General features: G+C 33.1%; 1 protein-coding gene across 2 annotated transcripts in view; it reads left to right on the top strand.

Annotated features, from left to right (window-relative positions):
- Positions 1-12,034, top strand: part of AASS (aminoadipate-semialdehyde synthase) — a 63,772-nt gene that overhangs the window by 33,917 nt on the left and 17,821 nt on the right. For both annotated transcript variants that reach the window (XM_031938923.1, XM_012550994.3), the window contains exons 14-17: positions 8,052-8,173; positions 8,406-8,532; positions 11,086-11,196; positions 11,300-11,408. In XM_031938923.1, the coding sequence (XP_031794783.1) occupies positions 8,052-8,173; positions 8,406-8,532; positions 11,086-11,196; positions 11,300-11,408 (469 nt within the window). The remainder of the gene's footprint in view (positions 1-8,051; positions 8,174-8,405; positions 8,533-11,085; positions 11,197-11,299; positions 11,409-12,034) is intronic.

Genomic DNA, 12,034 nt, shown 5'->3' with positions numbered 1-12,034 from the left:
CTGAACTTTGTTGATATAAGAAATGCTGATGATTTGTATGAGTTTATTTTTTACCCTGATAATTTACTGAAGTTGCTAATTATTTAAACTAGTTTTTTAGGTGGCTTTCTAGGGCATTCTAAGCAAACTATCATATAATTTGCAAAAAGACATAGTTTTGTTTCTACATTACCTATGTTTTTCTTAAATTTATTTTTTATCTTATTGCTATCTCTAGTATGTCTAGTACAATATTAAATAATAATATTACTAATCATATTAGTATCCTATTTTCAATTATGATCTAATTGGAAAGGCTTCTAGCTTCACAATGTTCTTGGTTTTAGATAAGTAGTGCTTTTCATTTGAAGAAAGGCTTCATTGATTCCTATGCTTTCTAATGGTTTTAATAGGAACAGGTGTTGTGTTTTATCAGAAGCTTTTTATTTATCTATTGAAATAATCATTTTTTGTTGTTGTTTTTGCTCTTAATATGTTCGATTATGTTTCTTTTCTTTTCTTTTTTATTTTTCTTTTTCTTTTTTATTTAATAGCCTTTTATTTACAGGTTATATGCATGGGTAACTTTACAGCATTAACAATTGCCAAACCTCTTGTTCCAATTTTTCACCTCTTACCCCCCACCCCCTCCCCCAGATGTCAGGATGACCAGTAGATGTTAAATATATTAAAATATAAATTAGATACACAAGAATTATACATGACCAAACCATTATTTTGCTGTACAAAAAGAATCAGACTCTGAAATATTGTACAATTAGCTTGTGAAGGAAATCAAAAATGCAGGTGGGCATAAATATAGGGATTGGGAATTCAATGTAATGGTTCTTAGTCATCTCCCAGAGTTCTTTCTCTGGGCGTAGCTGGTTCAGTTCATTACTGCTCCATTGGAAATGATTTGGTTGATCTCGTTGCTGAGGATGGCCAGGTCCATCAGAACAGGTCATCATATAGTATTGTTGTTGAAGTATATAATGATCTCCTGGTCCTGCTCATTTCACTCAGCATCAGTTCGTGTAAGTCTCTCCAGGCCTTTCTGAAATCATCCTGCTGGTCATTTCTTACAGAACAATAATATTCCATAATATTCATAAACCACAATTTATTCAGCCATTCTCCAACTGATGGGCATCCATTCAATTTCCAGTTTCTAGCCACTACAAAAAGGGCTGCCACAATATGTTTATTTTCTTAACATTGAATCCACCATACAGTAATTTTATAAATTTAGTTTGGTCACATTGTTTGATCTTTGTGGTAAATAATAATGTTCTTTTTAAGTATTTTATTTAGAAATTTTTGCATCAGTATTCATTAGGAATATATTTTATTCCCTATTTTTTTTTCAAATAGCTTATATAGTATTAGAACTAATTGTTCTTTAAATATTTGGTAAAATTTAGTTGTAAATACAACATGTCCCAAAATTTTTTTTCCTTTTTAGGATATTCATTTATGACTTGTAAATGTTCTTTTTCCTAAATCAGGATTATTTAAATATTCTATTGCTTCTTCTGTTAATCCTGATAATTTCATATTTTTATAAATATTGGTTAATTTTATTAAGATTGTCAGTTTTATTTGCAAATAATTGGGCAGAATATCCTATAATTGCTTAAATTCCTCATTCAGTGCATTCAATCATTCCTTTTTTGATATTGGTAATTTGGTTTTTTTATCTTTCTTTTAAAATATCAAATTAGTCAGTGATTGATCTATTTTATTATTTGTTTTTCCTCCATAAAACAAACTGTTGTTTTATTTATTAATGATAATATTTTAAAAATTCAATTTTATTCATCTCTTTTGATTTTCAAGATTTCTATTTTGGTGATTTGCTGTTTTTTCCTAGTTCCCCTTCCCCACCCCACTTACATGTTCCTTTCTCTTTCTCTTTTATTGATATGTTTAAAGATATAAGTTTTACTGCCAATATTGCTTTGATTGAATCTCACAATTTTTTGTTGTTGCTTCATTGTTGTCATTGTTTTTAGTGAAATTATTGATTATTTTTATTATTTGTCCTTTGACTACTCATTGTGTAGGATTAGGCTGTTTATTTTATAAATTTTAATCAATGCTTAAAGTCCCCTTGTTTGAGTGTAACTTTTATTACATCATGACTAGAAGTATGCATTTCAAATTTCTGCTTTTCTGCCTTTGTGAAATTTTTTTATGGCCTAATACATAGTGAGTTTTTTGTGGTTGCTATGTACAAATGAGAATTAGGTATAATCTTTTCTATTTCCATCGATTATTTTCCAGAGATCTATTATATTCCACTTTTCTAAAATTCTATTCATCTCTCTCATCTGTTTTCCAGATCAATGTTTTTCTTTAGTTATTTCAGATTTTCTTCTATTTGTTTAAGTCTTTTGATTTTGTTTTATTGTTTCTTCATAACTCATAGAATTCTTAGCTTTCATTTGGCCAATTCTAGTTTTTAAGGTTGTTTTCTTTAGTATTTTGGTTCCTCCTTTATTAAGCCGATAATTAATTCTCTTCCTGTAATTTTCTTGCAGAGCTCTCATTTCTTTTTTATAGTTTCTTCCCTCTATCACTTTTATTTGATTTTTAGATTTCTCAATACTTTCTTATTATTCTCTTTAGCAACTTGCTTTCTTTAGGAGTTCTTGCTCAATTTATATCCAGTCTGCATTTTTCTTTGAGGTTTTGCTTGCAAATGTTAAGTTTTATCTTCCAGTGGCTTGTTGTCTAGAGGTTCCCCGTCATCATGTAGCTTTTCATGGTCAGATTCTGTTTTTATTATTTGCTCATGTTTTTACCCTTTTGGACTTTATGTTAAAGTTGGATTCTGCTCACTTCTGAGAAGTGGGGATGACTAGTCTGAGCTTCTGACTTTTATGTTCTGCTGTTTTCACAGCTCATGCTGCTGGGCTTATAAACTTTTAGTGCTTCTGATGTGCTATGGGGAAAGATCTGTTTAAGGTAGCTGTGTAAGGTAGCTTAAACATGAAAGCCCCCTGTATCCTTGTAATTTTGAATGCTTCTCTCTGACCTCAAAACTGTAACTTAGACCTGGGTAAAGGGCAACAGAGCTGCCAGATGACACTCATTCTAGTAGATTCTTGGATTTCTTTCTGTGCAGGTGTTCAATCTCCTTATAATCCTTGGAGAGTTCCATGATTAGAAATTCCCCAGCAGCTGGGAACTTCTTTTTGCTATTTTATTGTATTCCTGACTAGCCCTCATCCTAGAGTTCATAGACCTCTATATATCTTTTTAAACTTATATATTTTACACATGAGTAAACTGAGGCAGACACAAATTGAGTAACTTTTTCAGGATCTCACAGTTAGGGGGTTTCTGAGGCTAGAATTAGTTCCTAATTCTAAGCCCAGTACTCTATCCACTGCACTACCTAGCTGAGTAATTAAGGTGATACTGCCTGTGGCCCACAGAATATAGAGGCAGGGAAGAAGGTAAGACTTAGAGGTTCTAGGAAGCAATGGCAGGACACATGAAAAGTTCTCTTGACTCTCCACCTCAGTAAGAGTAGTGTTGCTAACTGCCATCTTACCCAAGCCCTGGGGCAAGTGAAGTATTCAGAGTAAAGGGGGAAGGAAAACAAGGTGACTTCCTTCAGTGTTGGTAGGTCTTCCTATGGCCAGGTTTTCCTTGATGGATTCCAGTTACAATAGGAGACTGGGGAGGAAGCCAAGTAGGATAGAGCAGCCTTGACCTAGGGCGCTTCCAGAACCATTCAGAATGGACTCCTTGTTAAAAGCAAGATTATGGCTATACAGGACTATTAAATTAACACAGGATTGTGGTCAAATTCTGCCTGAGACCTCTTCTACTGGAAAGGAACTTGCATAATAGTTCAAATTTCCTCAATGCTGATCTTAGGAATCAAAACTATTAAGATTAACTCAAAAAAGGCATTTTTTTAAATTGGTGAAATGATCTGGCTTGTTAAGTGAGTTCACTTTTCCTTGTATAGTTATCTTTTTTTGTCTATCTTGGTAGCTCTTAACCATATATGGTTTAATTAGTAGATCTGTGCTCTCAGGAAATAGAAATATTAAAATCAATTTTCTTTTCTAATTGCCTGTTTGCAGTTAATGGATGAATAACTCTTTACTAGACTAGTTTATAAAAGCAAATACAGTCTATATTTTGGAAATATTGTGGCTTTGGTTCCAGATAATAAAGTAAATACCTCAATAAAATCACATGATTTTTTAAAATTTTGATTTCCCAATGCATGTAAAAGTTTTGTGTGTAATGGTATTATGTCTAAAAACAATCTACATATTCTAATTTAAAATATTTTATTGCTAAAAAAAATGCTGCTCATGATCTGAACCTTCAGTGGGCTACATAATCTTTTTGCTGGTCAATGGTCTACCTTCAATATTGATGGCTGTTGACTGATCAATGTGTTGGTTGCTAAAGGGTGGAGTGACTCTGGTGACTTCTTAAAATAACACCACAATGAAGTTTGCCACATCAGTTGCCTCGTCTTTTCCCTTGAACTATTACAGGTCATTGAAGGGTTATTAATTGGTTTATTTTTAATATTATGTCTCAGGAAATAGAGAGGTTGAAGGCAAGGGAGAGAGACAAGGAGGGCAGGCTAGTAAAGAAGTCAACATACAGATTTATCAATTAAGTTCACCATCTTATATGAGTGTGGTTAGTGTTGCCCCCAAATAATTACCATATTATAAACATTAAAGATCATTGATCACCGATTACCATAACAGATATAATATTGAAAAAATGGAATATTTGTGAGAATTATCAAAATGTGAAACAGAGACACAATGTGAGCACGTACATGCTGTTGAAAAAATGGTGTCCATAGACTTACATGACACAGGATTGCTACAAATCTTTAATATGTAAAAAAAAATGCAATATGAACAAAGCTCAATGAAAAGAGATATACCTGTAGTAATTTTCATGCTTAAATTGCAGCCTGATCTTTTAGCAAAGTTATGAGCCTGAAGTCACACTTTGCTTGAATTTGGGCTCCACTAGTATAACTCCAGCTGTATGACTTCTGTCTATACTATTTAACTGGTATGAGATGCAATGATTTAACTTGTACCAACTATCCACTACTAGGAGATTTAGTGGACAGAGCAATGGATCTGGAGTCACCAAGACTTGAGTTCAAATGTAACCTTAAATACTTACTAGCTGTATGACCCTGGGCAAATCACTTTGCCTCAGTTTCCTCATATGTAAAAATGAGTATGACAATAATTAGTTGTAAAGTGATTAACACAATTTTTGGCCATGATAATTGCTATGTAAATTTAGCTATTATTATCATTGGTAGTAGTAATGGTATTTGATTTACTTATTTCACAGGGCTTTGAAAATCAAATTAAATTATTTGTGTATGTGTGTGTGTGTGTGTGTGTGTGTGTGTGTGTGTGTACCCAGATCTATATGCAAAAAATGATGTGATTTTAAGTTGTTATTATTACTGGATGTTATTATCATTGTGTGATTCTAAGTTGCTATTATCCCTGAATGTTATCACCACTGTCATGGCCTGATACTACTTTTTAAGTGTTACATAAGGCATGTAGTTATATAATATTTGTGAAAAAGTAGCTTCATGATGATCCTTCTCCAAAATTAGAAGAACAAAGATTTCCCATTGCACAGTATTTTCTTCTATGAACTATACTCATCAACACTGGCTGGAATAGGTTCTAAACCAATTGCATATTCAATGTGACCAGCTTTTTTGAAGTGCCATGTCCTGGACATGTATATTATTAATACAGAAACAAATCTGGTTGCTAGCTCTTCTCATTATCTTTATGTGGTTGAATTTAGATATATCCATGGGTTGAATTTGGAAAAAAAGGATTTACTGAATACAACAAGAGTTAGGTAGCAGAAAACTCTTTGCTTGAAATTGCATATTAATGTTAAAATAATTAATGATGCTGTATTCTTGACTTGAAAATTGCAGATATTGTCATTTTTTGTATAGCAAAATCTGTTTCTAAGTATTGGGTGGCTGCTTCTTTCCCCACTAAACTCAATCTGTGTTCTTATAATCCTATTATTAATAGTTCTTTTTCTGGAAAAGCTTTACAATTATCTTTTCTATATCATGACTTTCCCCATTGCAATTTCTGTGTATTGTGAGTTGACATGAGAAATTAAATGGGAATCTTTTTTTTAATGTGATTTTATGGAAGTCACAGACAACATGTGAAAACCAGTAGACAACACAGTTTAAGTTTATAAACTCAGAAATGTACATAATATATGTTTCATAAAATATCAACTAAATTTTACAAGATCCCATAAATAATAAAAAAACAAGAAATAAAAGAAAATAATAAAATAATATTGTAAAGAAAAGAAAAGAAAAAGAAAAAAATCAGAATTCCTTTTTGATGAAAGGAAAGTTAAAATTTTTATGCAGATTTTCCAAATCACATCACTACCTAGATAGAGTTCTAGACTTGGAGTCCAGAAGTGCTTTGGACATTTACTAGCCATGTGATACAGAGCAAATTATTTGTCTCTCTCTCTTCTATCTGTAAATGGGGTTAACAATAATAATAATGTACCTCCCAGGGTTATTGTGAGGATATAGTGTACTAATATTTATAAAGTGTCATATAAGTGCCAGCTATTATTATTATCATTAATGGTATTCTGAGATATCTAGAAATAGACAAACAATGGGAGAGCTGGCCAGGATCTAATTATCTATTGTTTCTGGATCTGTGGATTTTTTCTGGATATGCAAAGATTACTTAAAGAATTCACAAAGGTTCTGTGAACCCAGTGTCAAATTTCTAAAAGGTGTAGGTAGAATTTTAGAGGCAAAACTACTTTGAAAGACTTAAAAATTGTATTAACCTTGATATTGTGTTACCCTTCAACTGCTTTCTGTTGTGACTTCTTAGAAACCAAAGAATTCTGGATAAATGCCTGAAAAGGGGGAGAGCATTTGCTTTCATAGCTTAGTTACAATGATAAGGTGGGCTTCAAAGAAGCCTTATTGTTGCAGCAAAATGCAGATCCTGAATTAGGAGTTAACAGAGAAAGGAAGTTCTGCTGTTGGCTTTGGGGTAATAATAAAACCTTACCTTAAAACAGCTGAATGGTTTAAAACAAAATTTGGTGTAAATGAGTCCTCTTTGAAGAATGAAAATAATAGCTAACATTTATGTTATCTCAATTGATCCCATTGTAACCTTGTGAAGTGAGTGATATTATTATCCCCTGTTTAAAGATGAGCAAAATAAAGCTGAGAGTGAGCAAGTGGCTTGCCCAGATTGCATGATTTATAAATAGCCAAGGCAGATGCAAATTTGGGTCTTCCAGTACTCTATGCATTGCACCACCTACTATCTCAGATTGTCAATAGACAAGAAACCAAATGTTTGTCTAAGGTTACCTGAGAACTTTTGAGAGAAATTAATAGTGTATTGATAATTAATTATTAATGTTTAAACCCATACGTTTCCTATTTGTATTAAGAACCAAGTCCTAAAAAGATCAGGAAGTTTTAGAAGAATGTAAGAGTAAGTTAATCTTCTCTCCTACCTGGGCAGGGACCCTTATTTTTGCTCACTCTGTAAACAAAGGCTAGCCTCAGCTATATTTTCCCCCCTGGACACATCTCCTAATCCATGATCTCCTCCATTAGATTTTAGGGCAATCTAGCTCAGAAAAGAGAAAACTAACCAAAAAGGTCTAGGTGGAAATGGTTTCCCTCCTCCAGATTACTGAGTCTCATGATCAAATCATTTTCTTAGAAAGAGAAAGTGAAGACCTTGAGCTCACCTCTGCATTAAATGTCCTCTATTAAAGGTTGAGTTTCACTTGTTAGGAGAGCTAGAAGAAACACATCTGATTTAAGGCATTTCTTCTCTGAAGTCTTTGGTTACTAACCCTCAACTTATCAATTATTAGCTAGCTTAATTAATAAATTGATTATTAATTACCTGGAAATTCTATCTCTTGATGATTTTATTCACTCTATAATTCTAATCTGAATGTTCTTCTCATTTGGGTTTAATAAGTTTTCTTTTTTTTTTCAGGGAGCGTGCACAGTTGCTTTCAATGGACAACAGAAAGAAAGTTTTGCTTCTTGGAACTGGTTATGTGTCTGAGCCTCTACTAGAATACCTTTCTAGAGATGACAGCATTGAAATAACAGTGGGTAAATAAACATTCCCTTTTACTTTTGATAATTTCTTATCACATATACATATATGAATCCATATGTATATGTATAATATGTATATATGTATATACTATATGTGTGTACACATGTGTGTTTATGTGAATTTCTACTATTTTAAACATTTTTTTTGAGAAGTCACAATGAACTTTATGAGGGGAAAACAACTAATCAAAAGAAATATTCTTGAAATGTTTTGTTTATCAAATAGGCTCAGATATGAAGAATCAACTTGAGCATTTGACCAAGAAATACAAAATTAATCCTATTATTTTGGACATTGGCAAGCATGAGGAGAGATTGGCCAGCTTGGTGAAAAAACAGGACCTTGTGATCAGGTAGTATTCACAAATAAATAAGGAAATAAGCTCCATATATAATATATATATATATATATATGTGTGTATATATATATATATATATATATTTTTTTTTTGCTGAGACATTTGAGATTAAGTAACTTGCCCAGGGTCACACAGCTAGGAAGTGTTAAGTGTCTGAGACCAGATTTGAACTCAAGTCCTCCTAACTTCAAGGCTGGTGCTCTATCCAGTGCATCACCTAGTTGCCCCTTCATACATCTTAATAGTTTGTTTCTCTTTTTGCTCAAAGAGGTTGTATGGAAATATAGTAGAGCTGGATTTGAGAATCTCAAACCTTCAGGGTATTGTAAGGGTTTTTATAACATTATAAATTGTAAATAATTATTGTTATATTTATATTGAATGCTTAATATTCTTCAAAATTACAGAATGAGAATCTGAAAGGGACATTAACCAAATAATCAGCATTTATTAAGTGCTTATTATCTGTCAGGCATTGTGTTTAATTTTGAGGTTATGTTGGAAAAGGAAAAGAAAGACACTGTCCCCCAAAAAGTTTGCATTCTAATGGGGGAAACAACATGTATGTAACTAGGGGTATATAAGATATATACCAAAACAAATAGAAGGAACATCACTTTAGAGGAGAAAGCCCTAACAATTCAAGGGATGGGGAAAGCTTTCTGCAGAACGTGGTGTTTGAGCTGAATCTTTAAGGAAGCCAGAGATTCTAAGAGGCAGAAATAAGGAGAGAGCACATCAGATTTTAGAGATAATCAAAATCCAACCTTATTTACTTTACAACCTAGATAACTAAGGTCCCCAAAAGCTCAAATACTTTGTCCAGATTCACATAACCAGGATTAGAACCTGGATTTTTGAGTCCCTACCTTGGATTCTCTCCAAAATATCATGTTGCTTTTATTGCATTCCTCCTAGATGGTAAGAACTGTAGAAAGTTAATTGCGCTCAAATCTTGGCTTAAAAATAAAACTTTGAGTAGAGTGAAGTAACGTGAATAGCTATTGGCCAACAGTGTTGTTGTTCAGTCATTTTAGACATTCTACTTTTTGTGACCTTATTTAGAGTTTTCTTGGTAGAGATACTGGAATGATTTGTCATTTCCTTCTCCAAGTCATTTTACAGAGGAGGAAACTGAGCAAACAGGGAGAAATGACTCGCCCAATAAGTGTCTGAGGCTGGATTTGAACTCGGGAAGATGAGTGAACCTGACTCCAAGCCTGACACTTTGTTTACTACACCACTCACTTCCCCTGTTTTTCAATAAGCTGAGACTGTTTGGGATGTTGAGCATTTTTCTTCTACACAACTGCTACACTGATATCCAATTTTCAGTAGCTTTCTGTTGACTTCTCTTGTATATTCAAGGCATGATTCAGTATTCTAGGATATCTATTAATATTATATAAATATAAATAAAAAGAAATCTAGTTTAAAATACAATAATCCTCATTCTGGCAGTTAAAACTCTTCAATGTGTGAGTGCCACTTATATAACTTTCTTCCATTCACTCTCCCAGACTAGATTAGAGGCAGACTAATGCCTCTTCCCAATATATGTCACTATCACTCCTTTCAGTGCTCTTCACAGCAGGTCCAGCACTCTTTCTTGCTCCTGTTTCTTAGAAATTAACATCTTCCTTCAAAACTAACAGATCAGAATTCACCTTCTACATGAAATCTTTCCTGATCTCCATCAATTAACAGTACGCTTTCTCCTGGAAATCAGTAATAATAGCTTATACTTAAATTTTCAGTACTTTAAGGCTTGCAAAATATTTTACAAATATTGCCTCATTCAAAGCTAAAGCAACTCTTTGGCATAGGGGCTGTCATCTTTATTTTACAGATAAGTAAACTGAGGCTGAGAGAGGTTGAATGACTTGCCACTTGCATAAATGTCTGAGAGAGGATTTGAATTGAGGTCTTTTTTGAGCATTCTATCCACCATATCACTTACCTACCAAAGAGTTAGATTACTTGGTATTTATTGATCTTTGTGCATAAGCCCCCACCTTCTCCAAGGACAGTTAGTTTATTTGGTATTTACTGATCTTTGTACATATATATCCCCACATCTTCTCCAAGGACAATTTTGTTTTTGTCTTTGCATTCCCAGAAGTTAGTTTGGTACTTTGCACAGAGCATCATTTAATAAATGTTTTAATTATTAAGTACTAAAGGAGGGAGAAATTGCATGCTGGCTTGTGGTACTTGCCTAGGGGCAAATAAAATCTTTGTTTTGTGACATGGCAACAACATTCGAATCACATCTTTGAAGCAAGTACTATTGGGTCTGTATTTGTTGAAAAACATAAAGTTTTTGGTAAAATTTCTTAATTCAGGAAGATTAAAAAAAAACCTGCCACTCTATTGCTCTTAAAACATGAATATTTGGAAGAAATCTTTTTATTCATAGCATTTCATGAATCTGTAAGTTCCATAAATAAGGTGTCCAGTAATTAGAAGGCAGAATGCTAATTTCTAATCAAGAAAGCTGTTGCAATATCATAATCAGGTATTTTTCCCTCCTCTTTCCTTTTGAAGCTTGCTACCCTATGTATTACATCCTGTAGTGGCCAAAGCATGTATTGCCAGCAAAGTGAATATGGTCACTGCTAGCTACATTACACCAGCCATGAAAGAATTGGAGAAAAGGTAAGTTTCCTCAGTATTCACTAAAGTAGGTGGCCTTTGGCCCCTTTGAAGTATTTTTATATTACCAACATTTTTTCATTTTCTGTTTTTCCAATTCTTTTAGTGTGAATGAAGCCGGCATCACGTTACTTGGAGAGCTGGGATTGGATCCTGGCCTTGATCATATGTTGGCCCTAGAAACAATTGATAAAGCTAAAGAAGTAGGAGCCACGGTAAGCTTTAAACCTCTAAGATTTATTTAGGAAAATCTTAACTGACTTTGTTTCTTTCATGTAAAAAAACTACCCCAAGATGATGATATATGCTTTTCTATGACATCATGTGGGATAGATTTTATGAGGCTAGATTTTCAGATAAAGTGGGGCTGGGGTTAGGATGTCTAATTGGAACTAAATTGGTGCTATGTCTAGTTTTAGGATTAGTATATGACTAAATACTTGTATTTTTGTAGAGCACAATCAAATATGATGAATATGTTGACATATATAGGAAGAGATCTCCATAATGTATTTCATTTAGCTTTAAAACAATTAAAGTTAAGATATATGGAAACAGAAAGAGAAAACATGTGGCAGTGGAGTGAATAGCAAGAAGTGAATAGGATGTCTTCTTAGGAATCTTCAGAATATAGTAGAAAAAATAACTGAATTTAGAATTATAAGACCTAGATATTCATCCTTTTTCTGTTTGTCTAGTTTTAGTCAAGCCATTCTTTGATTTTTCTGGGCCTCATTTTATCTTTAAAATTAGGGAAGTGGACTAGATGATCCATAAGAACACTTCTTTCTTTAATAGTCTCTAGGTAGGATATTTAGCTGCTGAAGGTGGTATACATGAC

This window comes from Sarcophilus harrisii, chromosome 5, assembly GCF_902635505.1.
Source record: "Sarcophilus harrisii chromosome 5, mSarHar1.11, whole genome shotgun sequence".
Lineage (NCBI taxonomy): Eukaryota > Metazoa > Chordata > Mammalia > Dasyuromorphia > Dasyuridae > Sarcophilus > Sarcophilus harrisii.
Note: the sequence above shows the minus strand (reverse complement) of the source record. Positions and strands in the feature narration are given on the sequence as shown.